Here is a 27,736-nt window from a genome sequence, read left to right on the forward strand (position 1 = left end):
GGTGTCCCTCCACCTCAGAATTAGTTGGAGTTAGTTCCCGTTATCCTGGGGCTGAGGAGGATGGTGGCTGTAGTCCAGCAAGGAAAATAGCGTTTATTGTTTGGGAGGGGGAGATTTCCCCTCAAAATGCCCACTGCCTTCTCTGCTACTTGGCTTCGATGGCGGCTGAGGTGGAGGAACCACATTTATAGGCTGGCCAAGGCAGGGAATTTTCAAGGGATGGAAAAGCCATTAAACTTGGTTATAACCTTGTTAGAATGGTGGTTTCCACCTGGGGTGAAGTGAATCACTGAACTGAGGGGGGGTTTGAGGTTTGGGGACAAAGAATAACTAGGAACCTCTTTATTTTCTGAGACTTCCTCTTTGCTTCATTCCCTTTTTTCCCTCTTTTCTCGCTATTCCTTTCCCTTTCCTTCCTCTTCTGTTTTCCTTCATGCCCATCTCCTTTCCTTCCTTCTCTTTTTTCTCCTTCCCACTCTCCCTCTTGTCAAATCAATACAGATCCATCAAATAAGCAATTAAATACCCATAATGCATCCATAAAAAAAGTAAAATAATAAAAGTAAATAACTCTAAAGCAATACAACTGCTTTACAAGTGACAGCCATGGGAGGAGAAATTATAATAAAAGTGATCAAAAATCACACCAAAACCAAATCATATAATAATTAAATCGACAAGAGTTCAAAGCAAAATAATTTAAGGATGGCAATAACTATTCATAAACTTGTTTGGACAAGTTTCACCTTCAGTAGTATGTCAGATCTATATTCTTTCAATGTCAAACCTATTCTCAAATGGGTGCTCATCTCCTTCCTTGTTCAGAGATTGCCCCCACTCAAAGCGCAAATCCAGTAGTTTTAAGAGAAGCCCCTATAAATCCTCACTATTTTCATGTTGCTTCTGCCCTCAAATCAGTTTTGAAATGTGAAAGTCATTCTGGAGTCACAAGATGGTAAAAAAAAACACATAAATCCTTGACCTACTGCTTTAATCCATGACTGAATCATATATAAATGGTATCTATTCCCATTGATTAGATTGTAATTTATCATGCTTTTAACAATAGTGGGAATGTGATAATGAAGAATGATTTGAGTTGCAGTTTTCATGATTTTTACATTAAAAAACCTCAAGGCCCCCTTCCCCCTGCCCTATCTTGCATCAGTGTCCTTGCACAGAGCAGCACAAAACCTGGATTCACCTTGCCCTTGTGCAAATACCTGGGTCCCCTAATTAACTCTTAAAAGTCCCCTAATTAACTCTTAAAAGTCTTAAAAAGTATTGCTTCACTGCAGCTGGCAACCAGATTTAACGATTACAGTTTTTCCCAGCCTGATTTCCAGATAAACTGGATTTCAGTTCCCCTAATCCCTAACCACCATGGCCAAAGATTAGATTCAGAGATTATATACCAGCGAGCAAATAAAAAAAAAAAAATCAAAGTACCTGATTTGGCAAAAATATCATGTTTTTGTTTTGTACAGTAATGTTGAAAGAATGAAGATCACTGATGGTCATCAACCTCCAGCCAGAACTGGCAGTAGTCAAAAAATAATAAAATGGGAGAAATCCAGAGCCACTAAAAGAAAAAGTTGGGGAAGAAAACAGGATTTCGCCATAAATGTGACGTATGCTACTGCCTAGGACATGTTGGTGTTATGAAACCATTAATATGCTGCCATAGCTTTGATATATGGCAATTCATCTTAACATCTGTTCCTCCATTCTCTCCCTCCCTGTTATTATGGCTGCATCCTGAACCCCATGGATCCATGCCAAGAAATGGAGCAAGATTGCCTCCCTTTATGCTTGAATTTTTTCCCCCTCATTTTCTTTTTCCTTTTCCCTTTTCTGAAGCCCACATCATTTTAATGGAATAACATTTTATTTCTTTTCTTTTATTTGTTATTTGTTGAACTCAATGAATAGTCATTAATAGTGAGTATGCAGTTGGAAAGTAGCCGGATCTATTGGCCTAATACAGGGGTAGGCAACCTTGGCTCTTTTATGACTCGTGGACTTCAACTCCCAGCACTGGCTCGGGAATTCTGGGAGTTGAAGTCCACGAGTCATAAAAGATAAGGTGACCAACTTTTTTACAATGAAAAGGAGGACACAAATAAATTGAAGAAAAAAATATAGTAAATAAAAGAAACATTTTATTCATTGCAACAATAATACCGACAGCTTGCATGTGCAAAGTTTGTCAGCCAGGTGTTTTGGTGCGCTCAGCAGCAATTCCTATTGGCTTTCGAAAGCCAATAGGGGGAGTAGCACAGCTCATGCAAAAGTTGAAAAAAAAAACATCAAAAAAAGGTGCCGGAATGCCATTCTGAGTGTTCTATGAGGAAAAAAAAAAGCCCTGCAAATTAATCTTCAAATATTGAAAAGGAGGACATGTAGGAGAACACTTTTCGAGGGAGAACAGAACTTAGAAAAGGAGGACTGTCCTCCCTAAATGAGGACGGTTGGTCACCTTATAAAAGAGCCAAGATTGCCTACCCCTGGCCTAATATAATTGCAATCATCCTTTTTCAGCCCATGTAAGGCCAGACCGTACAGTAATTTATTTATTATTTATTTATTTATTTATGAGACTTATACACCGCTTTAAGTGCAAGCACTCTCTAAGCGGTGTACACCAGTAAGCAATGTATATATATATTTACATTGCCCCCAACAATCTGGGTAATACTCAGATGATGATGGTGATGGATGATGTGCTACTTTCTGCCTTCCTCACCGTCTTTTAAAGAAAGGATATGTGGATAAAGAAAGGATAAAAGAAACTAACATAGTCAACATTTAATCAATTTAGCAACACTAACACAATATTTGATACAAATGAATCCTTCCGCTGCTTATATCGTCTCCACCAGGCCCTCATATGTAATGACGGAATGTTTCACCTTTGTTTCCAGTCCAGTATATTTATCCAGCCTTTTCTAAATGCTTGTTTTTTCCTCCTACTTCTCTCCCCCTCTATTTTTATAAATAATTCGCTTAATTTATGTCACCTTTCCATTCTATTTTTCCATCCAATTCTTTTTTTATAAAATTCAACATATATTTAGAATGAAAAAAAGAGCAAAGGCCAAAATGCAGAAATAAAAAAATCAGTTTCAATTTTCTTTTACCGGGGTATAAATATAAAAAAAACACCCTCTTGTCCTATGGTTACAGCATTGTTTATATTTTCTCTAAGATCTTTTATTTTTATTCTAATCTTCAAAAACATACATCATGACCATTTTTTTTCTGCTTCCTGCAAAAATTCAAATTCAATTACAATTCTTTTTAGAAAACAATCTGACACATCCTTATTCACAATAGAAGCTGAGAAAAATCTACCTAGCCTTTCTGCCTTTCAACATGGATTGGTTTCATTGCAATCAGTGCTTCAGCCAAGAGAAATCTGACTTCTCAGTTACTAGCTGTGGACACATATTTTGCCAAAAATGTGCTGGTACAGGTAAGTATGAAATGTATTTTTCTACTTTAGAGGCTTCTTTGTGTGTGCGCGCCATCCAGCACAAACGGAGTACTGTAAAAGTCAAAGAAATTAAAATGATGACCTCTTGGATACTTCTGTGTCATTTCCTGGGTAACAGTACAGATATTTTTTGCCACATTCTAAATTGATCTACAGCTCTGAGATTTGGGGTGGTTTCCTATCAAAGTGCCGCCCAACCCCAAGTCTCCATCACATTTAGAGATCAGCCAAAATCCTTATAAAGAGAATCTAAACAAAAATTGGCTCGCTAATTTTAGAAAAAAAAAACATCCATTTTGCAATTTGTGGATTATGATATGTGAAATATTTCAGTGTCCTATTAACAATTTTACATTTTAATCTTGTTAGATAAATGCCCTTCTTGTGGAACAAGCTGCAAATATTTGTCTCTAAAAGATAATGTAAGTTCTAGTTTCTGTAAGAAAGATTCCTTTTTTCTTTCTTTTTGGTATCTCTGAACTCAGACTTTGTATCCCAATCTATTGGGTGAATGTGTCAAATATTTAAATTATAAGAAGCAAGAAAACCAAATAGTGAGCAGGATTTAACTGGAGTGTTAAACAATGAGTTTAACAGAGCTCTGACATTAGTAGAAAGTGGATAAATATTAATTTATAAGAAACCAAACAAAAGACATTTCCTGAAAAATTGGGAATGATTTATTATGTACTTTTAATTTGTAAAAATATTCAGCTACCTGGCAGTCGGGATCTCATTGTGTATCCCAATTATATTATGGAGAAAAGTATTCAAATACTGCCCATCAATGTTGTGTACTCAATTACTCAATGGAATCTATTTAAGAAGGCTTCTATAAAGTTAGGTGAGAGAAGAAAAATGATTTAAAAAAAATTACTTATTTCAGAATATTTTTCTTACTGTTTTTCAATGATCCAAAAGTGGTATTCTTCATACTACCAGTATATTACCTTCAACTCCTTAGAAAAAAAGCAGGAGAAAATATGATGACATAAAAACTATAAAAAAATCAAAATCCAGAGTAGCTGGATAGACATAAATTCAGTTGGTGAAATGATATTGGAAAGGTGATATTTCAGTTATACAACCAATTAAATAAACTCTGAAAAATTCCATTTGCTTCGCCTTTTACGTTATAAAGAATTTAACCCTTATCCACCCCTTTGTCTGCTTTTCTGGCCTTCAGATGAAACAAGAAGAAAAGAAGTTTTTCAAAAACCCTGTTGAAACAGCGCTCAGCTATATTGCTCATATCTCTCAGGTGAGAAACCATTTTGGGTTACGTTCTCATAGATTTTAGTTGCTAAAAAGAGGAACAGTGATCAGAACAGGTATGTAATACTGAAGTTATTCTGACCTACTTAAAGTGTTCGGAGGCCTGTAGAAAACATGAATGAACTACAACATTTCCCCTAAAATTAAGATATATTTTATTCCATTTTTAATAGCTATTACACAATGGATGAATGATCCAATGTCCACTAGAGGACTGGTTAATAACCAATCTGGGGAAAGGTTAATTCTGTAGTAATAGCGGTCCTCGTTTGCCAAGAAAGCTAATTAATTACAATAATAAATCTAGATAAAAGAGCCAGATAAATGTTGTGACAAGCTAGTTAATCATCAGAAGAAGTTTCAGCAGAGTCAGCAATACCTGAGCATTAAAATCCACCATGATAATCCTCATCCTAATCCCATTTCTTCAACTAGATAGCCTAGCGCTCAAACAAAGAACGGGAGAGGAACCTTTAAAGACGGAATGGATCTGCATTTAATTCTACATCCATTCAACAATTGTTTTTATTTATTTTCTCACAATTCTATTGAACTGAACCAAGTTTACAACTATTCTTCATTAGATCAAGACAACGGGCAAAACTGCTACCTTGTGTTCAATATTCCGCACAGGAGCTTCTGGTAAAAGATAATCCGGTATCTTGCAGTTGGATAAAAGACAGATCTCCTTTCCTTTTTATGTTTGTTCAATACAGGCTTTAAGTGCTAGAGTGAAAGATAATGTATAATCTTGATTTTCATAATGAAAGTTTGGCCTCAAGGGGGTTAAAAGAAAGGAAGGGTGGTTGAGAACAGCAATCCATGTAGTTTCCATGTAATCACATAAGCCCCCTTGTCATCTCAGCAAGTTGATCTGCAAACTCAGAGAACATCCGAAGTTCACTCCTGAGAATGATGCGCAGATCCTGGTTTAGATAATAGCGCATCATTTTCATTCATTCACATGAATGCTTTATATATCACATTTTAAAACAGAAATTTCCTAGTACAGTTTACAAAAAAATAAAAGAACGGCAGTATTATATAATTAATTGCACCGGTGATAAAAACAGCCCTTACTTTAAACTATTTATGCCAGCGGTTCTCAACCTGTGGGTCGGGACCCCATTTGGGGTCGAACGACCATTTCACGGGGGTCGCCAAACAATGCAGTCCGCCATTTTTTCCCCCCTTTCCTTAGCTGTGCTACTCCCTTTTATTCTATTGGCTTTTGAAAGCCCATAGAATAGACTCCCTTGAATAGAGTCTAATTCTATTGGCTTTCCAAAGCCAATAGGAATTGTCCAGGCTGTCTCTGCCCTGCTGAGCCCGCCAAAAGTCCCATTCTGCAAACGGTGCTGCACCAGTTGAGTTGTCCTCCACTTACAACCGGTTGAGTAGTCCTCGACTTAGAACCGGTTGGGGGTCACGGCATTAAAAAGGTTGAGAACCACTGATTTACGCCCTGGGAAAAATAAAGGGCTCCCCCTGCTGTTAAAAAAACCACACAAGTGAGCACCAACCATATGGGAGGAGATTCCAAAAGTTGGAAAAAAGTGAGAGAAGGGTTGTTTTTTTTTAGTCCCAAGTAAAGATTAAGAAATCCTGATGGATAAATATTTTAACTGCTGTGTTTCTATTGTTCTCGTGTTTAAGGGATTTGAGGGTTATGGCACGCTTTCCTAATGCACTATTTAAGCTGTAACCAGTTGTTACAGTACGTACTTATTTCTGATAAGATCCTTTTTTTTTTCTGTAAATCAAGCAAGCAGTTGTTGAACAAGCTGTCAAGCAAAAATGACGCACGTGCCAGATATTCAAATAAGCAGTTCTGTACACTATTGATTTTTTTTTCCCCTAGAGGTCCTCTTTAATTCTAAAAGTTAATTCTTAATTTCTCATGGTTTAGAAACAGTTCTGGGGGGGTAACTGAGAAGGAAAGCCAGAAAATGTAATCCAAGACAATTTATACTATGATAACTTGGTTAGACTTTAAACTGTTGTAAGATTCCTTGCTATCATTCAACTCACCTTTTGGATAATATTCATATCGTCTTGTTCATTTTACAGCTTTAGAAACACAAGTCTGAACTCTTTGCTCTGTATAATATATGCCTTGCAAACACAGAACACAGATCACACCCCCGACTAGATGGAATATTAAAGTAAATATATAAAGTACTATTACATGATTTGTCCTTCTATTCAGCTACTCAGTTCCAGGGCTGGAGAATCTGTGGTCATTATTTAATTTAGAATATTTATACAGCCACCCATGTTACATCAAACTCTGGGCGGCTCCCAGCTAGCAATTAAAACAACATCAATAATATAAGGCAACATCATAAATATACCTATTAAAACCATGAATATTAAAAAATCTGGCACCATAATTAGGGTTCCACGTGCAGGCTATTGTTAAACTCTGTCGTGCACCTCACCTTCTCACAGGACTTTTGGGAAAAACAAGGTCTTGTGTTTTTTTGGGAGAATAACCTCTCTTTCAACTGGAAACAAATTCCTCGTGTGTCTAATCACACTTGACCAAATAAAGTCAACCCTTTGGACTCTGGACTTTGCCCCTTGTCCTTTGTCTTTGCCCCGCTCCGCCCCGCCCTTCCATTCCATTCCAGCTCAGCCCATATAGGCCCTTTATATAGACACTGTGCATTACTGCCAGTTCTGTGCCAATTCGGACTTGCAGTATGATTGAATTATTTATTGTTTTATTCTCAATGATTGTTTTAATTTTGTACGCCGCCCTGAGTCCTTTGGGATTGGGTGGCATATAAATCAAATAAATAAATAAATACATTCTAATTCAAACATCTTATAAAATAATGCAAACACAATAAAGAACAGTAATAAAACAAATAACAATCAGTACGCCAAGGAACAAACTTAACAACATGCAATCCATATCAGGAGGGTGAATATAATTACAAATTTATTTATTGCCCCCAACAAAAGGGTGGGAACCAATCTGATCTTAGGAGGAATGGTGCTCCAGCAAAAGAAGTCAGCTGCAAGGATTCATCTCAGTGGGTTCCTGAAAATAAGATCCAGAAAGAGCCCCCAGTCTTACTGAGTAAGCATATGCCACTTGGAGAAAATGATCCCATAGATAACAAGACTTATAGGGCTTTAAACCAGAAAAGTTGAGTTGTAACCAGAAAGTTGAGCTGTAACCATAACGAACCTGGTGACCAAGTTAGTTCTCAGCTGAAGTTTCTAGAGCAGCGGTTCTCAACCTGGGGGTCGGGACCCCATTTGGGGTCGAACAACCATTTCACGTGGTCGCCAAACAACACAGTCTGCCATTTTTTCCCCCGTTTTCCTTAGCTGTGCTACTCCCTTTTATTCTATTGGCTTTTGAAAGCCAATAGAATAGACTCTCTTGAATAGAGTCTAATTCTATTGGCTTTCAAAAGCCAATAGGAATTGTCCAGGCTGTGTCTGCCCTGCTGAGCCCACCAAAAGTCCCATTCTGCAAACGGTGCTGCAAGTTGTCTGCAGCAAAGGCGAGCTGTCTGGAAGTTTCCACCCCTCTCTGCTGAGCAAGTACTAAAAATGTAAGGCCAGGGGTGGGAGGTGGGAGGCCAGCGGGCGCAGGGAGGGTTGCTGGCGCAAGTGGGGCCCAGCGGGTGGTCTTACCTCCTTTGGGCTGGGCTAGCTGGTGGCCCAGCCGGTGGTCAGCCTGCGCCATCTCTGCCGCTTGCCAGCTACGCCTCGGCCAGCGCAGGGGGCGGCACCACGGATCCGCGGCGCTCCCGGGCAGGGAAAGTCCTCGACTTACGACCAGTTGGGTAGTCCTCAACTTACGACCGGTTGGGTAGTCCTCAACTTACGACCGGTTGGGGGTCACGGCATTAAAAAGGTTGAGAACCACTGTTCTAGAGGGTCTGCAAGAGTAGCTCTAGATACGGCACAATGACGTGTCATCAAATGATTGTCAACTCTTAGCAACATTATGGCAATCTAAAAAAAGAGGAGACCAAGACACGAATGACAGTAAGCGGGGCCTTCCAATCCAAGAAAGATGTTGATGGACCAATCTTCTCATCAGCCATTGCTATTGACCATCTTAGTGTGGGAGTTATATTGGAATAACACCCAGAATGACAAAGGCTACCGTGATTTGTAGGGATGGGTCCTGTACCATCCATATGGAAGAGATCTCCTAGTGAGTGATGTACCTAGATTTGAAAGGTTCCACATGCTGTTTCATATACGTATCTCTAAATGAGTTGGGAACCTCAGATCAAATGCTGAATTTGCTTGAAATCCTCTTCTCTCATGCCTTCTGATTTTCTTTCTAGGTATGGACATTCCAGAAGAGCCAGATGGATTTGCTGGTCTCTTTCTATAAAAATAATGCTTCAAAAGCTGAAGGAGCACTCCAGCAAGCTCTCCATAAACTAACTATCCAGGAAAAGTGAGATATGCAGGTTGTGTTCATATAACAAAGGAAAATAGTATAAATGTGTTTGCGTAACACAGTATGAATATTGAATGATCCTATTTCTGGGGTCATAGAATCCACTGAACATGCTGTGTATTACCCAAATAAGCTGCTCCATACCGTACCGTAAGCCACAAAGACAACCTAACCAAGATTCAAAATAAGGTTAACAGGTTGTGCAAATGCAATTGCTAGGTCTTTCATTTACCTGCCTGGCATACTTTGTGAATACAGCCTCTTAAGTTTTATCTGTAGGGATTAGTAACGTTAAAATGATTAACTTTACAAGATCTCATTTCATATTGTCACTCAGTTAATAACATTAACCAGTCGATCAAAGGTCCATCGTGACTTCTTAGGTCAGGGGTTCTCAATCTTGGCAACTTTAAGACTTGTGGACTTCAACTCCCAGAATTCCTCAGCCAGCTTTGCTGCCTGAGGAATTCTGGGTGTTGAAGTCCACAAGTCTTAAAGTTGCCAAGATTGAGAACCCCTGTCTTAGGTCAACCTCCCACTTTGTTTACATAAAATACTTAAAATAAAACTTTTTTTTCCCCGTCCTATATCCACAAAGCCATTCTTTCCTCTCCCCTCTTTCTCAACAGAAAGTTATTGAGTAGGTTGGAAACATCCTTCAGTTGTCCTAATTGGTGGTGGTGGGGGGGAAATAAATACTTGTTTTATTTTTGAGGGAGATTAAAAACCGTGGCAAGCAAATAGGATTATATGCTTTTCTAAAGACGACCCCAGGCTACTGCTCCCTTCTGATATCGGCCGTTAAATGTTAAAGCATGTTGATAATTTGCGAAGTGAAACAAATAGCTTGCATGGCCCCAGAGGCAGCCCTCCCGCCTTTATTCTCATCACCGCTGAAGTGTTCTCTAGTGGGCTCTAAAGCATCGAGGCATATTATTATCACTCTCTTTCTGTTTCTCCCTGCCTGCCAAACTTCCATACGTAGAGAACTAGAGGCCGTACAGAAGGAAAACAGGGAACTGAAGAAGAAGTACTTCAACCTGAAGGTAAGACGTTTGGCGGAAACAATCATAGTTTCCCTTCTTTGGTTTCTTGTCACCCTCTGCTGGCAGCAACGGCTTCTGCTCTTCTACTTTATTCGTCGAGAGTAAATCAAACCCTTTTGCGTGTTCGGGGCCCGGCTGGTGACCCCAAACCCTCCCTCTTCTCTCAACAGGCTTTTCCCAGACACCACCAAAGCAGCAGGTCAGTATGTCCGTTCATCAGGATTGGCAGCCCATGAAGCAGAGGCATTTGTATTGGTATTTGTATTTAATTTTATTTATATGCCGCCCAATCCCAAAGGACTCAGGGCAGCGTACAGAGTTAAAACAATCATAAAACAATAAAATAATACAGTCATACAGCGAGTCCGATCATATCCCGCCCCCCCCCCCCCCGGGGACATCAGCCCCAGGCCTGCCGGAACAGGAGAGTTTTAATGGTTTTCTTAAAGGCCGGCAAGGTGGGAGTAGTTCGAATCTCGGGGGGAAGTTGATTCCACCAGGTCGGAGCCACCACAGAAAAGGCCCTTCCCCGAGGGCCCTCCAGCCGACATTGTCTGGACGACAGGACCTGAAGGAGGCCCAATCTATGGGACCTCACCGGTCTCTGGGAACTGTGCGGCAGTATGCGGTCCTGTAAGTAACCTGGCCCTATGCCATGAAGGGCTTTAAAGGTGATAACCAACACCTTGAATTGCGTCCGGAGACCCACAGGAAGCCGGTGCAGCTCGCGGAGGATAGGTGACACGTGGGCGTACCTTGGCACGCCCACAATCGCTCTCGCGGCTGCGTTCTGAACCAACTGCAGCCTCCGAACGCCCTTCAAGGGTAGCCCCATGTAGAGCGCGTTACAGTAATCCAGTCTTGAGGTGACAAGGGCATGAGTGACTGTGAGTAAAGGCAGTACTATAAGAGAGCTTCATGGCAAAATGAAGAGCCATAGGCCAGCCCTGAAAAAACCGGAGGAAGAAAAAAAACCCAATATTTAGGGGGTGGGTGAATGGGGAGAGTTATCCTAACTGATCAAACTCATTTTGATTTGATGCCAGAACAGCACCCCAAAGCCGGTTGCCGTCACTCCTCCGTCACAGACAGGTAAGAGATATAAAGATCTCGAATCACTTCACCAGGTTCAGGGTAACATTTTGCGTATGTGTAGATATTTGCATGGGCAGAAATATATGGATGTTTGCCCGGATCTCCGAGGGCAACGTAGGATATGGACAGGTATATCCAGCTATTAAGATTTCTTAATATCTCAGCCCAACATTATGTCTAGCAGAGTTAACCGTGACTGTAACCCTCTCATACTTTGCAGTTACACCGCAACCTATTTTCCAGCGCTCCAGTGAGGTAGTCAGGTAAATGTGTGGGTTTTTTTTTAAATTAGGGGTGATTTATGCTATTCATAGTTTTTATCAAAAACTCCTTGGACAGTTTTTGTAAAAAAAAAAAAAAAGCTAGCAAAAGTGCTACATTCTAGTATGCCAGTGGTTCTCAACCTTTTTAATGCCGCGACCCCCCCACCGGTCGTACGTCGAGGTCTACTCAACCGGTCGTAAGTCGAGGACTACTCAACTGGTACAGCACCGTTTGCAGACTGGGGCTTTTGGCGGGCACAGCAGGGCAGAGACAGCCTGGACAATTCCTATTGGCTTTGGAAAGCCAATAGAATTAGAGTCTATTCAAGAGAGTCTCTTCTATTGGCTTTCAAAAGCCAATAGAATAAAAGGGAGGAGCACAGCTAAGGAAAAGGGGGGGAAAATGGCGGACTGCGTTGTTTGGCGACCCCCGTGAAATGGTCGTTCGACCCCAAATGGGGTCCCGACCCACAGGTTGAGAACCACTGTAGTATGTCTTTTACAAAAATAGCTTGAGTCCACACAAAAATCCCAGTGGGATGGTGAAAATATCCCGAAGAGATAGTTTGTTTTCTGGCAAAGGGTATTTTGGCTAAGTCTCCCATGGCAGCCACTATTCTGAAGGTGCTCCAGATCCTGAAAGATTGCATAAAGTTTGCTAACTTGCTCAGATTTGAAGAGAGGAAACAGGGTTTCCTTTGAAAAATCAGAATACAGAATACCATAGAGTTGGAGGGGACATTGGAGGCCACCTAGTCCAACCCCTTGCTCAAGCAGGAGACTCTATACCAGTGGTGGCGAACCTATAGCACGCGTGCCAGAGGCGGCGCTCAGAGCCCTCTCTGTGGGCACGTGTGCTGCCACTGCCAGCAGCTTGTGCAGGTCCATTAGGCTTCCGCCGTCGCCCTGCACAAAGGAGGCGAAGTGATCAGCTAGCAAGCTCAAGTAAAGGTGGTAGATCACCCCCAAACCAAGCAAGTCAAAGGCCACCCCGAGCAGGGAAAGCCGGATCCCCATCAGCGCCACGGCCCCCAGTCCCAGCTAGGATTGCGTGCCTCCCCCCCATCTATGCTGGGCCTCCTGCCCACCGCCCCACCCGCCAGAGATCCCCTGGATCTCCCCCAACCCTGCCTGGCCCCCATAGGTGTCCCCCCCATGAGCAACATCGAGGTGGCCATGCCCACCCCAGCCATGCGCACCCAGTGGGCCATGCCCCCATGCCCCTCCCCTGAGGGCACCACAATGCTGATGCAGCTCTGGCACTTTGCAATAAATAAGTGGGTTTTGGGTTGTGGTTTGGGCACTCGGTCTCTAAAAGGTTCGCCATCGCTGCCCTATACTACTTTTTCAGACAAGTGGCTGTCTCTTCAGCGATTTAGAATAGGCATATTCTATCTGAGCTATGGAATGGAGTGTCAGCACTTCATTCCACATCTTAGAACAGTGGTTCTCAACCTTTTTAATGCCGCGACCCCCAACCGGTCGTAAGTCGAGGACTACTCAACTGGTGCAGCACCGTTTGCAGAAGGGGACTTTTGGCGGGCTCAGCAGGGCAGAGACAGCCTGGACAATTACTATTGGCTTTGGAAAGCCAATAGAATTAGACTCTATTCAAGAGAGTCTATTCTATTGGCTTTCAAAAGCCAACAGAATAAAAGGGAGGAGCACAGCTAAGGAAAAGGGTGGGGGGAATGGCGGACTGCGTTGTTTGGCGACCCCCGTGAAATGGTCGTTCCACCCCAAATGGGGTCCCGACCCACAGGTTGAGAACCGCTGTCTTAGAATCTTCTGGCTGCGACTATGGTCTCTTCAGGCTCGCTCCCGTACAGCAAAACCTGATTATTATACTTAAAAAGTCCCCATAAAGAGTACTGTGCATCCGATTGCAGATTAACTTTCCAGTTGTTGTAGTGACAGCTCCTTGTGCCTCTTTCATAGCCGCTCATCTTCAATGGATTCCATTTCTTCCAGAGTCAGCCACCAGCCAAGCTGGCAGGTTAGTTTCTGCCATCGCTTTTCTTTTCCCAGGAAAGGGAAACGGGATAGACTGCTTTTGTTTCCTGCAGTCATTTGAAGTAGTTTTGAGAATAAAATTCCCTCGATACCATCTGCCCAAATGAAAAGCTGTCTTTGGACACAAAACATTCTGGACTCTTAGTTCTGCTTAGCTGCACGTGGCATGGCCAGAACCACTGTTTCCTTAGCAGTAATGTGGTTAAAAAGGTGGTTTCACTGGGGAAACCAGAAAGCCCCCAAACCCCAAACTGGTTTATCTGCAACAAAGAACAATTAATAATGTTAGCTCTAAGGCTACTGAATGGTTTAATTGTTCCCTTTTAGTACTTTCGCTCCGTTAACCCTTCATCTGTTAGTGTATTTCCATATAGGTTTTGTTTTTCATAGTTCTTAATATTTTTGTTATGATTTTACCTAACTCGTAGCTTTGTTGTACGTTGCTCCGAGTCCATTATACCAGGGATAGGCAACCTTGGCTCTTTTATGACTCGTGGACTTCAACTCCCAGAATTCTTGAGCCAACATAGCTCAGAGTTGAAGTCCACGAGTCATAAAAGAGCCAAGGTTGCCTACCCCTGCACTATACAAATGAGATAAATGAAAATTCCTTTAAACCTTTCTCCCCTTTATTCAGCATGCCACGAGAGTCCCCAGAATGACCCCAGCGGTCTCTGCTAATGGTAAGAAGTGTAACTCTCAACAAACAGTAAATTTCTGCCATATTTAGATTCTGGGCAACAGAGAGCCCAAGGAAATAAAATCAAGAATCTTCCAGGGTATCCTTTCTACAGACAAGCATCCTTTCACAGCTTATTATTTGGAACAGAATTTATTGTGAAGAGAAACCCCATTCCTTCCCTGTCATGAATGATTTCTGTTCGATCTGCTCACCTTAGATACCCTTTCCCCACATGCCTATCCTTAAACTTGAGCCGAGGTGGCGCAGCAGTTAGAGTGCAGTACTGCAGGCCACTTTAGCTGACTGTGTTCAGCAGGTCAGCGGTTCAAATCTCACCGGCTCAAGGTTGACTCAGCCTTCCATCCTTCCGGGGTAGGTAAAATGAGGACCCAGATGGTTGGGAGCAATGTGTGTATATATATATATATATATATATATATATATATACACACTTAAAGCGGTATATAAGTCTCATAAATAAATAAATAAATAAACTTCCTATCACCTTTCCACGTGCTCTCCACCATTCATTTCATGCGTAACACCTTTACCTTCTATTTGGCAGCCACTCCGTCTTCCGCCTCCACGCAGAGCTTATTCTATAGGTGAGTCAGAAAAGCAGGGGAATGGGGGGGGGGTGTCCTTGCTGATGGTGCTGCTTACATATAGTTATACAATGTCAGTTAAAAACATTTAACTGTTGTCTTCCACAAGAATCAGGACTTCTGTCAACTCTTCCCTCCTTTTTAGGGCCTCTCCTTCCGTTTCCCATACCCCCAGTTTCAATGTCTTCGGTCTTCAAACTCCGATGGCGAGACTAAGTCGGAGTGCTAACAACCCTGGGCAGCCACAGGAAACTCCATACTTCAACCTCAGCATCTTTCCTGGTGAGGAAAGAGTTCCTCTTTGGCTAATATATGTTTATTCCATATTGTTTTTGTGCAGTAATGCACTACTTTCGGTTGCAATCTAGTTTCTTGAACATGAACTTGGTTTATCATGATTTGTAAACAACAGGTGTTATTTACAAATCGTAACATCTAAGGCCCAGTAGCTACAGGTGAATCCCAAAGCAATGGATTTAGCTTGAGTGACCCCCCAAAGTTGTCACTGAACAGTACTGTGTAAAGTAACAGAAGGGGAACCATACACAAGGAATAATCACATCAATTGTGCCGTATTTTAAGTAACTTTTAAAACTTTGCCCTACTCTCCTTTTCCTAGAAAAGTCCTCTTTTCTTTTGATGCGTGCCTGACATCACCAGCCTGTCTAAAGTATATCGTGCAGTTTTAACCCTGGCATTATGTATTCCAGAATAGTTAGACAAACTAAGGCTTAGCGTGAGATGCAGATGCCAAAATTGACTAAGATGTTAAGATAGCCCTTCAATTCCCATAGACCAGGGGTAGGCAACCTTGGCTCTTTTATGACTGGTGGACATCAACTCCCAGAATTCCTGAGCCAGCCATGCTGAGGGGAAAGGGAGACGTTTCCAAGCTGAGCCAGGCTGGCTCAGGAATTCTGGGAGTTGAAGTCCACGAATCATCAAAGAGCCAAGGTAGCCTACCCCTGCCATAGAACTTACCCTCTTGTCCAGTTTCCTATTGCTTTTGTTTTACAGATCCAACAGGTGCTTCTATGCCTGACCACCACAATGCTGAAAGACTGCACCCCCGACAGGTAAAAGTCAGATTGTAGACAGGTAGTTCATGCTAAGAAAGGCTTCGTCCAGTTCAATTGCTTTTTCTTTCTCTTGTCATTCATAGCTGGGATTCACACCTCACTCTACACCATCCTTTTCCCACAGGTAAGTGAGACCAACGTGGATTCTTCATTCTCACCCTTTCATATGTTACATCGCACAGCTTTGTGAAAGATGATGAATGTAATCCATACCCAGGTGAAATTATGGGTCTCCTCCATCCCCCACCCCAACTCTAGTTTTCATCATCCTTGCCAGTAAGATGCAATAAGAGCCGAGGTGGTGCAGCAGTTAGAGTATAGTACTGCAGGCCACTTTAGCTGACTGTGTTCAGCAGGTCAGCGGTTCAAATCTCACCGGCTCAAGGTTGACTCAGCCTTCCATCCTTCCGGGGTAGGTAAAATGAGGACCCAGATTGTTGGGGGCAATGTAAATATATATATATATACATTGCTTACTGGTGTATACCGCTTAGAGAGTGCTTGCACTTAAAAGCGGTATATAAGTCTCATAAATAAATAAATAAATAAATAATATCGAAAATTTTGCTGCTAAAATCAATTTGTTTTAGCAGCAAAATTTAAGTCCCAGCCTTACCTGTTAGAAGTCTTAATGGCAGCTTCCAAAGGAACAAAGTCCCAATTTTTTTCTCATTCCCCGTGTTTTCTGTTAAACTGAATTTGTAGTATGTTAGAAATTCATTATTTACCATTCTCAGAAATTAGAACATAATTTTGCTGAGCAAACTAAACAGTGATCAGAATTTAATACAGTACTAAACTGAGAAGACTGGCTCCACGCAACTAGTTAATTGCAACTTTCCCCCAGGTATTCATCCATCAGCCAAATCCATCAGCAATAATGGGGATGACCAAAGCAGCTCTTCTCTTAAACATCATCCTAATGTTAGATTGCAAGACAGACTCTTCTGTGCAGACTTCCTGCAGCATACGTTCTTTGAACATTTGAGCCCTGATTAAAAAACAATCCATTAATAATTGAGTGATGCCATTAGGAGACGTTGTTTTGATTAAAATTCTATTTAAATATTTTTTGTGACTTGAAATAAGCCATTCACAGCTGCTTGAAGCCAACCGGTATATGCATCGTAGTAAATAAATAAAAATTATTATACAAGACAAAGCATATTTGTGGCACTTAGCGTATGTGACATAATCTTAAAATAAATGCCTATAAATCTTTTGAGGAAAATCGCTAAAAGTAGCTGGTGAACTCTGCAGTAGCATTATTGATACGTAGTGTTTTAACTGTCAGATTTAGCCCATTAAGTAACCTGCGAGTCCTAGCTCCAATCTTACTTTGTGACTAGATTTGCTAAGAAGAAAAATGTATGTTGGATGTTCTCTGAGCTAAAATCCTTTGTGTACTACTTCTAAGATGAAATATTCAAACAATTTGATCCAGGTTGCGCATAATATACGATTATCGTATTTGCAACCAACGTTGTTTCCCAGATTGAAATGGAACAGATACACTTTAAAAAAAGACTATATTAAAGAGAAAGAGGAAAAAGACAGATATAATTTACTGAACAGAATCATCTAGTAACTCACTCAATTTATTACGTAACCAATCCACAAATCAAATTATTATTCTGCTCAGTTCTATCCTGGACAAATTACAGCCTTTGAATGTTTCACTAAGTACGGTACTATAATCTATGTACCACTTTTTCTTTATCTAAGGTTCATTAGCTCATTTCAGTACTTTTAAATTCTCTTGCCTGGAGAGGCAGAGGCTATTTTTGTAGAGGTTCTACTTTAAAAAAAAATTGAAAATGATATTTAATTAAATAATTTTTTTAAAAAGTACAGATGGTTAGTCTCTGTCTAGTCTCCTACCTCTTAATACTTTCACAAACTTCCAAATTCCTCTTTTCTGTCAAAATAATCTCAAAAGCTATTCTCAGGATGTATGGGTTTATTTTCCCGTCAATCTGGGGATAATGAGAGTTGGACAGAGGAAGATAGCAAGCATTTAGGAGCGTTTGCCATTCTTTTTGCAAGAGGCCACTCTTTTTATCTTACACTATCTCTAACTGGCATTCAATTCACTACATCAAACCAACTAGTACAGACCAGATATATGACCTGAATGGAAAAACTGGATGACGGGGAAAGCTGGTGAATCAAGGCACTAACGGAACAAGGAAAAGAAAACAATCCAACTAAGCAAAATGATATGAAAGTCACATGATAAAGAAGGACCATCGGGAGCAGATATTAGAAGTCGTGCCAAAAATGTTTTTTTTTTAAAATAAAAGAGAATGAAAATGGAAATAAATGACAAAAATATCCATTTGAATATAATATCTACAATTATCATCTTGTGTACCAGTCTAAAAACTAACATTTTTTTTTTAGTCCCAACGTATCTTGAAGGCATGAAAACAGGAAAGTTAGCCTTAGTCTTGTCTTCTAACTTTTCTTTGATTTCAAAGAAAAAGCAAAGCATAAGCACTGACAAAGCAAACAATTACTTTTAACTGTTTGAAAATAAAATGTAGTTGGTATGTGAGCTTCCACCAGTCAAATCTTATCTATGATTTTCATAGAATTTGAAAAGAGTGGGGTTTGCCACATCTCTGCCACTCTGGTAACGAACGATCCAATTTTTAAACTCGAATAAAAAAAATAAATAAATGAATTGGAACAAACAGAATCAAGACAGGCACATCCGAGCGTAAATGAAAAAATATTTGTATTCCAAGCCGTAGAAAAGGTAACAAAATCAGGCAATCGTTGGGCTTTGGGGTTTAGCGACCTAGACAACAAATTTGTAACGATTTAAGGGAAAATGCTCGGGGAAACAATACGAAACTGAAAAATGCAATCAACCGAATTAAAGCTTTATCAAAAGAAATCGTTTTGAGACCCAGCAGATTGCCGAAGGGATTCATATTACGGCCACTCGCATCTAAACCCCATTTTTATACCACCGTGATTCTGCCTTGATAAACACTGAATGGAAACAAAACTATTTTTGTTTTTAAATTCAGAGGCTCAAAGGAAAAAAAAAAACACATTCTAGAACGTGAGTGACGGGGGTCACGGCTAACAGCAGGAAATGGCTGGAGCAGAAACCCTCTCTCTCTCTCTCTCTCTCTCTCTTCTCTCTCTCTCTCTCTGCTCCTCGGAGAAGTCCAAAACCTCCAGCATCCACACACAAAAAGTCCTTCAGTCTTCCTCCTCCTCGTCTTCCACATCCTCGTCTTCGTAATAGTCTTCGTCCTCCGCCTTTATCAGGGCTGCCGCCACCTCTTCGTCCACCTCGTCGTCTTCCCCCAGACACACCTCGACCTCGCAGGGGGCCGGCAAGTGTGAGCGAAACCACTCCAACACTTGCTCGGCGCTCATTCTTGATTTGCGGCAGAGCATCGGCAAGTCGTGCTCCTGCAGCTGCGCGTGGGCGGCCCAGTACCGCTCCAGGGGGCTCGCGTCCGGAGGGTTGGCACACGGCTGCGGAGGAGGTCCCGAGGAAGCGGGCTCCGGACTCTGCCCCGCATTGTCCCGGAACCATTTCAGCTGACCGTGTTTCAGGGCGTAACGCGTGTCTCCAAACCACTGGATGATCTCTGCTCGTGGTAGCCCAGTGACCTGCTCCAACTGGTGATAGTCCTCTCGCCTGGCCCACTGCCGATGGAGGAAGAAGGACTTCAACAGATCCAGCTGTTCCTTCGTCTTCCGCCGAGGCTTCCGTAAAACCTCCGGCAAGGGAGTTTGCTGGTCACTAACAGAGGGCTGGTGGTTTTGACGGTCCGCGAGGCCGGCCGCAGCTTTAGAGGAGGACGGGGCAGCTTTAACCGGAGAGCCCAGCGGAAGGCTCACCGGGTGGTGCCCGCCGTTAACCGCGGGCGCGATGGGCTCGGCTGGTGGTTGGGACGCCGCGGGGAAGCTCCAGGCCATCGTGTGAGAATCCTGGAGGCTGTAATCCAGGCCCATCGTTGTGACGGGTGGATAAGCACCGGAGGAAACGGTCTCTTTGGCATTCTGAAAATTCACCACGATCCCTGAAGGTTCAAAATTTCCCTGAGGTTTCCTGTAGCGGGGCGCGTCGTTTCCCTGCGGTTTCCAAAGGTCCTGAGTGATCGTCCCAAGTTCTTTTGTTCCTTGAGCCGTACTGCAGTGGTTGAAGGAGGTTACTAGAGGTTGCTGGTTCTCTGGGTATTTGCTGGAGTAGTGCAGAGGGTGGGGAGCCAGCTGGTGGTAGGAAGGGCTTTTGCACGTCTGGGGCCAGTAGTCGCCCTCGCTGCCAGCAAGCAGGCAGCTAAAGTGAAGTTGGTCCTGGTGGTAGATGAGGCGAGCCCGAGTCTCTTCGATCTCCTCGGCGCTCCAGCTGATGCCGCAGCGCAGCCGCTGCGCCATGAACCAAGCCTTCACCTTCTCCATGTGCAGGCCGTGACGCAGGCAGAGCAAAGCCAGGTCGGAAAGGCTGGGGTAGGGGAAATAGCTGAACGTCTGCAGAAGGTGCTGGTTCCCGTCAAGGTCGCTCGTCTGGGCCGCCTGGGTCCACACCAGCTGGAGGTCCTCGGAGATGGGCGGCAAGCAGATCAAGCCTGGCGGGGAGCCGAGGCAGCCAGAGGCGTCCTTATTGGAGGGCATGGCTGCGGGGGGCCGGGAAGCCTTCTCTCTTTAGGAATCAGCTGCAGCTTTCCAGAAGCACTGGAGCAGAGGGGAAGAGGAAAGAAAAGAGAAAGAGACCTAGAATGCATAAACTGTAGGAGAAAATGTACAAAGAGTAGTAAATAAATGAGGCAAGGATAAAGCAGAGAATCCAGAGAAAAGGCGAGCGTGATTTTTGGAGATCTTTAATACCCCAAATCCATTTTTTTCCTCTGGTCACTACCCAGCACCTGGGCACTACAACTCCACAAGTTACAGGTCACACATCTGAGTGCTCTCCTCTACACATAGAAAACTATTGCCGGTCTGAAAGAGGACAGCGCACCTAGACCCAGACTTCTGTGGGCTGGATCATGACGAAAGAAGATACCAGAGAAGCATCTTGTCAAGTGAATCTCATTGTCCAAGGTGGCCCCAATGCCTCAGCATCACAAATTGCTTACTTTTCTGCATTAACAGAGCCTCTTGTCCCGACAGTGCATTTCCTACTTATTTTGGTTTCTGTGTCAGAAAGATAACACAACGTCTTTCTGTAAAAAGACATTTGCAACTGCTCTTCCTAGTCCTTCTCTTCTTCCATGTGGATTTGCAAAATAGCATATTTTACTTGGCCAAGAATCTCCCTGTTCCGCTTATTACAGTAACTAGAACATATCATCATTGTCCTATTAGGTTTCTGGACCAAAAAATATTTCTGCGCACCACCCATTTTAACGTAATCCCTGAGATTTCTCATTGCCCCGAGCTAAAATGTGAGTGGTTTTGGCTTAACGCGAAGGATGAAACGTTCAACGTACAGTAGTTTAATAAACTACAGCTTCTAATTTGGCTTACTGAACCTTGGTTAATCAAACTATGGCTTAGTACGAGGATGAACTAGGTCAGGGGTAGGCCACCTTGGCTCTTTTATGACTGGTGGACTTCAACTCCCAGAATTCCTGAGCCAGCATGGCTCAGCTTGGAAACCTCTCTCTTTCCCCTCAGCGTGGCTGGCTCAGGAATTCTGGGAGTTGAAGTCCACCAGTCATAAAAGAGCCAAGGTGGCCTACCCCTGACCTAGGTCTTTATTTCAATTCTGTTACACAAAAGGATGGAAAAGCGTTGAGTTCCCGCTTACTCCTCACAAGTTTGCTAAAGCCAACTTCCACCTACCTATTCCCCCGACATTTGGGGAAGCTTTTTTTAATCCGGAAAGTCTATTTGGAGGAACCGGGGGTGTTTCAAAGCACAATAATTTATATAACCCGGGAACTTAAAACCCGGAGAGGTAATAAATCGAAAACAAAATGCAGCGCCAAGCCCATTGTGCTAATCAGACTGGAGAGCCAATTTGCACTTTAACAGCCACGTAAAAACAGATGGCTTCAACTTAGCAAACAGATCATTATGGAAATAACGGGGCAATTAATGCCGGTTTAAAATGAGGTGCCCGAAGTCAAAAATTCATGGGAAACTGCTCCATCGCAGCCCCCCCCCCACAAAGCCAGAGTCCATCACCTCTTAGTAAATCCTGCCACTAATGGAATAATGGGTCTTGCTCAGTAAATGCACTTCAGGAGGAGCAAAGCCTTTTTTTAAAGTGTGTGTGTGTGTGTGTGTGTGTGGGAACTATCCTGAGCCAACCTCTGGAATGATGACTGATGTAAACACCACCCAAAACCTCTCCTTTTCCAGCCTCGTGTCCCCAAAACGTCCTCACTACCCCTTTGTTTGTGGGTCCCCCTACTCCAAGACTTCTTCAGCGGCCTTCCCTTCCCGCCTCGCCTCTCACCCCTGTCTTAAAACCCCTTCACTGAATTCTGGATGTTGTACTTACTTTTTTTTCCCCTCCCATCTCAGGAGTTTCCTTCCTTCCTTGTCTTTCCTATTCCCTGCAAGGCACGCTGGGAAACAGAAGGCGGAGTTTGTCACGCCAAGGGAAACTGGCCCTTTAAGGGGGGGGGGCTGCTAGGGACCTAAATGGGGGGGGGGTCCTAATGTTTTCTTTTCCACCAGGGTTTTTCTAAGTTGCCTCTGGCTTTATTTTTTTCCCCCTCCTCCTCCTTCATCTTTTGCTTCTCCAGTTCGCCTTCCTTAAAATCCTCTTTAAAAGGAAAAAAAAAGAAAGCCTAATTTAAAACTGAAATGCGCCTCCTAAAGCAGTGTTTCCCAAACTTGACAATTTTAAGGCATGTGGACTTCAACTCCCAGAATTCCACAGCCAGCGTTGCTGGCTGTGGAATTCTGGGAGTTGAAGTCCTCATGCCTTAAAATTGTCAAGTTTGGGAAACACTGTCCTAAAGGATGCAAAAGCCGGCTTCTGCCTTTTTCATGGGAAAGTTTAGAAAAGCGGAGCCGAATAAACCGAGATTGTGAGTTTGATGGAAACGTCCACAGTTTAACCGACAGACCTTTGTTTGCCTCTTGGTGCCAATCGCACTCTTTCTAGCCTCCCATGCTCTCCCCCCCCCACCCCGGCTGCCATAAAGGGCTTTCTGTGAAATGGGGATAATAGCTGTGCAGCAGCTGCTTCCCAGGGGAGCCGGCAAGACAAACACAACGGGAGGCCAGACAGTACTCGCTGTGCAAAGCCGGGCGCTTTTCCCAAACGGATGCTAGCATCCGTCCGCAGTGGCAGGTTGTAGCTACTCACTTGGCAAGGGAAAAGATGCTACTACCTTACCGCAAGGTGCTGCACCGGACCTCTTGACAAGCAAGTGTAAGATTGTACGAGGCTCTTTCAAGAGGGAACGCAATTTGGAGAAAAGTGGCACAGCCAGAAAGCGGCTGTGCAGGCTGGGCTGCGCGCGTCCCAAGGTTGCTTCTCAACTGCTCCCCCCTTTATTAAGGTCTCCCCTAAACAGCTGCATCCATCTCTTGCTTTACTCTCCCAGCCTCCATGCCAGCCCACCCCTCTCTGGGGTGGGGCAGAGCTACCCTCTGGCTCACTCATATCCCCCCCCCCCAAATCCAGAGGTGGCTACTACCCATCCCTTCCTTTCTCCTTTCTCTTTCCCTCCACGCCACCTCTTGGGACGGGGTCCTCCTCCTCCATCACCACCACCACCATCCTGCATGCTGCTAAACCAGTGGTTCTCAACCTGTGGGTCGGGACCCCATTTGGGGTCGAACGAGCATTTCACGGGGGTCGCCAAACAACGCAGTCTGCCATTTTTCCCCCCCTTTTCCTTAGCTGTGCTCCTCTCTTTGATTCTATTGGCTTTTGAAAGCCAATAGAATAGACTCTCTTGAATAGAGTCTAATTCTATTGGCTTTCCAAAGCCCATAGGAATTGTCCAGGCTGTCTCTGCCCTGCTGAGCCCGTCAAAAGTCCCATTCTGCAAACGGTGCTGCACCAGTTGAGTAGTCCTCGACTTACGACCAGTTGAGTAGTCCTCGACTTACGACCGGTTGGGGGGGGTCGCGGCATTAAAAAGGTTGAGAACCACTGTGCTAAAACAAACCAGCATGGGCTTTTGCTCAGGACTTGCCGCTTAAGGAACTAGTCCTCGGTGAGGATGGGCACTGCAATCCCAAAACAGTCACTCGAAGCAGCTGCAAGGGCCGTCCCAGAGAGAGGGGAACCTGTGGCAGCCATTTGTCCGAAATGGTATAGGGTATAGGTATAGGGTTTCCTGCCTGAGCAGGGGGTTGGACTTGATGGCCTCCAAGGTCCCTTCCAACTTTATTATCATTATTATTATTATTATGGATCATCGCACAGTCAGCCAGATGTTCAGACTGGATTTGGCATTTTGTCTACCTATCGAGTCCTTACCCAGGACCTGGGATAGGCAGACGTGGATGTTCGACGGTATTACAGATATCGTCGCAGGATGGAAGCAGTTCCTAATAAGGCCGCCTTTTGCAATTGACTAATAGCAAATTTGTCAATGCCGATGGTGTTCAAGTGGTGCTCCAGTTGTTTTGGGATTACACCCAAGGCGCCTATTAACTTTTGGTGCCACCCTTGCTTGCTTTTGCCACAGTCTTTCTATTTCTATTTGTAGGTCTTTGTATTTTGTTATCTTCTCCAGTTCTTTCTTGTCTATTCTGCTGTCTCCAGGCACTGCCACGTCCACTATCCAGACCTTTTTGTCTTTCTTATCGACAATTGTTAAGTCTGGGGTGTTATGTGGCAGGTGCTTGTCTGTTTGAATTCATTATATTATTATTATTATTAATAATAATGATAATAACCACGCGTGTCTGCGGGGCAAACCCTCCTCTGCCCCGCAGCTCCCCTACTTGGGACCACCGGCAGCCCCTTCCCCAAACCGCTTCCTCCCCACCACGAAAAGAGAAGCGGCGGGGGAGGGGGCTCAACTCTGCCTCTGCCTCCCCGCCCATCCGCGCGGCCTTGCCCTTCCTCTTCCTCCCCTGCCGCCTCTTTGTCCACCACTAGCACCCTCCAACCCCCCCCCCCGCTCTGAACCCCAGGGCCCATGCTCCACGGCCTCCGGGCTCGCCCACTTTCTCCAAGCTTCCCTTTCCAGCCTCCCCGCCCGCGACGCTGCCAGGCGCCGAGCGGCTGCCCAGCCCGGCCGCCCACCGCCGGTCCCCTTCCTTCTCCGCCTCGGGAGACCCTTTCGGGGCAGAGGAAGCGCCGGGGAACAAAGGGCGGGTAGGCCAGGCGTCTCTGCCCCGGCGTTGTTAGCAACCGAGCAGGGGGAAAGAAGGAAGCCGGGAGAGGAGCGGAGCGGAGCCGGAGGAGAAGCTGGGCTGCCCGGGCCCCGTCCCCGGCCACTCACCCGCTCGGCCGCGCTCCGGCTCTCCGCCTGGCGAGGGGGCGCTGGCTGCCGGGGCGCGGGAGAGGCTGGGCTGGCTGCCATTGGCTGGAAGAGCCCCGAGCGCCGGGCAGGGGAGGCTCCGGACGGTTCCGCGCTCTGCACGTGCTCAGAGGGCTCCCTCCGCTCATTGTGGCTTCACACGTTCCGGAACGTTCGGGGCCTTGAGGGGGGGGGAAGCGGCGGCGTGGCCTGCCGCCTTCCCTAGTCCCTGCCTGGCTTCCCAGGATCGCGGGGCCCAAGCTAAAGGCGGGTTGGGGAACTCGGGGGTTTCGCGGGTCGTCAGAACGTGGCCGTTCCCGCCGCTTCGGGCCTGCAATAGGTCCCCGGGTTAAGCGAGGATCCGAGTAACGGGTTCGGAGAGACGAACCCGGGCCTGCGCTCGTGTTTCTCTTCTCTTGCTTCATCGGGGCAACTTTTAACAACGGAGAACGCCAGATTTCTCCTCCTCCTCGGTGCAAATTCTCACCCTTCCTAAGTCTAAGCCATGGTTTACTAGGCAAACCCCGATGGTTGGTTTCAGATGCCATCTACCAGTAAAAGTGGTAAATTGTCAGCTAAAAACTGGGAGTCCCCAGTTAGAATCGCATCAGGGGCACAAAGCCAACCGGGTGATCTTGGGCCAGCCAGTCAATTGCTCTCAGCCCTAAGAAGGAAGCAAGGGCAAACCACATTCGAAAAAAAAAATCTTAACCAAGAAAACTCACTTGTCCAGGTAGTCTAAAACAGGAGGGGGGAAAAAAAAAGAAGCTATAAACCATGGCTGACCAATTTCAACAGCAGATAAACTTGTATATCTTGTCACTTAACAATGGTTTGGCTTGCACCTTTTTCCGAATGAGGTTTATGAAGAAGGGATTTTAGACCCGTTCTGGAGGCTCATTCAAAGGAGGTAGTCCTCATGACCTGTCGCTTAGCAACAGTTCCAATGGCTGCCTGTCTGGTTATGTGAGTGCATGTTGGGCATATAATGATAATAATAATGATAATGGAGGTCATCTAGTCCAATCCCCTGCTCAGGTAGGAAATCCTATACCATTTCAGACAAATGGCTGTCCAGTCTCTTCTTAAAAATTTCCAGTGTTGGAGCATTCACAGCTTCTGGAGGCAGGTAGTTCCACTGATTAATTGTTCTGACTGTCAGAAAATTTCTCCTTAGTTCTAGGTTGCTTTTCTCCTTGATTAGTTTCCATCCGTGGCTTCTTGTCCTGATTTTAGGCGCTTTGGGGGATAGCTTGACTCCCTCTTCTTTGGGGCAGCCCCTGAGATACTGGAACACTGCTGTCATGTCACCCCTGGTCCTTCTCCTCATTGGACTAGACATACCCAATTCCAGCATGTTCCTTGTATGTTTCAGTCTCCAGTCCCCTGATCATCTTTGCTGCTCTTCTCTGCACTCTTTCTATAGTCTCAACAGCTTTTTTACATCGTGGTGACCAAAACTGGATGCAGTATTCCAAGTGTGGCCTTATCAAGGCATTGTAAAGTGGTATTAACACTTCATGTGATCTTGATTCTATCCCTCTGTTAATGCAGCCTAGGACTGTGTTGGCTTTTTTGGCAGCTGCAGCACACGGCTGGCTCCTATTTAAGAGATTGTCCACTAGGACTCCGAGATCCCTTGCAGTTACTACTATTGAGCAAGGTACCACCTATATTATATATCTGTGCATTTGGTTTTTCTTACCTAAATGTAGAACCTTACTTTTTTCCACCATTGAATTTCATTTTGTTAGATAGTGCCCAATGTTTGAGTCTGTCCAGATCCTCCTGTAACTTAAGCCTGTCTTCTGGAGTGTTGGCTATTCCTGCCAGCTTGGTGTCATCCGCAAATTTGATGAGTTCCCCATCTATCCCCTCGTCCAAATCGTTGATGAAGATGTGGAAGAGCACTGGGCCTAGAATAGAGCACTGGGCCATCCCACTACACACTTCCCTCCATGTAGATGCAGTTCCATTGAGGACCACACACTGCATTTGGCAATCATCTTGCATTTACAGCTCTTTGTGGTGTGCCGTAATCATTTTGCTGTGTTTTATGACATTTTTGACAAACACAAGTATCTTACTTCTGGCTTGGGGCAAAACGCTCCATAGTGAACAATACTTGCTTAACGACTGTCGCGTTCGCTTAATGACCATTGCAAAAAGGATGTAAAATCAGGTCAGTCACATGGATGATCTGTTTTGCGACCATTTCGACCTAGGACCATAATGGGCAGGCTGGCTGAGGAATTCTGGGAGTTGAAGTCTGCATATGAGAAATATTGATCTAGAGCAGGGGTCTCAAAACCTGGCAACTGGAAGACTGGTGGA

The 27,736-nt window shown here is 44.2% G+C and overlaps 2 protein-coding genes across 8 annotated transcripts; one reads left to right on the forward strand and one right to left on the reverse strand.

Annotated features, from left to right (window-relative positions):
• The first annotated feature begins 1,453 nt into the window (after positions 1-1,453).
• On the forward strand, positions 1,454-19,173 carry RNF212B (ring finger protein 212B). 4 transcript variants are annotated; one of them, XM_039345549.1, is made up of 15 exons: positions 1,454-1,631; positions 3,337-3,475; positions 3,866-3,918; positions 4,683-4,757; positions 9,091-9,206; positions 10,195-10,255; positions 10,426-10,454; positions 11,307-11,347; positions 11,571-11,613; positions 13,552-13,609; positions 14,264-14,309; positions 14,874-14,913; positions 15,059-15,195; positions 15,931-15,989; positions 16,840-19,173. In XM_039345549.1, exons 2-15 carry the CDS (start codon positions 3,376-3,378, stop codon positions 16,978-16,980), a joined length of 999 nt encoding a protein of 332 aa, XP_039201483.1. In that variant the 5' UTR covers positions 1,454-1,631; positions 3,337-3,375; the 3' UTR covers positions 16,981-19,173. The 4 variants fall into 4 exon arrangements, with proteins under 4 accessions (XP_039201483.1, XP_039201484.1, XP_039201482.1 ...); XM_039345550.1 differs by lacking the exon at positions 1,454-1,631 and adding an exon at positions 16,076-16,116 and having other exon boundaries at positions 2,453-3,475; XM_039345548.1 differs by lacking the exon at positions 1,454-1,631 and having other exon boundaries at positions 2,453-3,475.
• HOMEZ (homeobox and leucine zipper encoding) lies at positions 17,575-25,806 on the reverse strand. Of its 4 annotated transcripts, none has more exons than XM_039345543.1 (3): positions 25,385-25,738; positions 22,471-22,537; positions 17,575-20,693 (listed from the first exon to the last, which is right to left on the reverse strand). In XM_039345543.1, the coding sequence occupies exon 3, from the start codon at positions 20,631-20,633 to the stop codon at positions 19,209-19,211; it is 1,425 nt and encodes a 474-aa protein (XP_039201477.1). In that variant the 5' UTR covers positions 20,634-20,693; positions 22,471-22,537; positions 25,385-25,738; the 3' UTR covers positions 17,575-19,208. The 4 variants fall into 4 exon arrangements, with proteins under 4 accessions (XP_039201477.1, XP_039201478.1, XP_039201481.1 ...); XM_039345544.1 differs by having other exon boundaries at positions 17,575-20,746; XM_039345547.1 differs by lacking the exon at positions 22,471-22,537 and having other exon boundaries at positions 25,385-25,806.
• Between the last annotated feature and the right edge of the window lie 1,930 nt (positions 25,807-27,736).

This window comes from Crotalus tigris, unplaced genomic scaffold (assembly GCF_016545835.1).
Source record: "Crotalus tigris isolate CLP2741 ecotype Arizona unplaced genomic scaffold, ASM1654583v1 scf7180000017953.204902, whole genome shotgun sequence".
Lineage (NCBI taxonomy): Eukaryota > Metazoa > Chordata > Lepidosauria > Squamata > Viperidae > Crotalus > Crotalus tigris.

What these genes read in the sequence shown, in the direction of transcription:
- RNF212B (XM_039345549.1), top strand. Translation starts at nt 3,376, where the DNA reads ATGGATTGGTTTCATTGCAATCAGTGCTTCAGCCAAGAGAAATCTGAC. An exon ending in AGACACCACCAAAGCAGCAG is followed by an intron (nt 10,455 to 11,306) that starts GTCAGTATGTCC and finishes ATGCCAGAACAG; the next exon opens with CACCCCAAAGCCGGTTGCCG. An exon ending in GCCACCAGCCAAGCTGGCAG is followed by an intron (nt 13,610 to 14,263) that starts GTTAGTTTCTGC and finishes CCCTTTATTCAG; the next exon opens with CATGCCACGAGAGTCCCCAG.
- HOMEZ (XM_039345547.1), bottom strand. Translation starts at nt 20,633, where the DNA reads ATGCCCTCCAATAAGGACGCCTCTGGCTGCCTCGGCTCCCCGCCAGGC.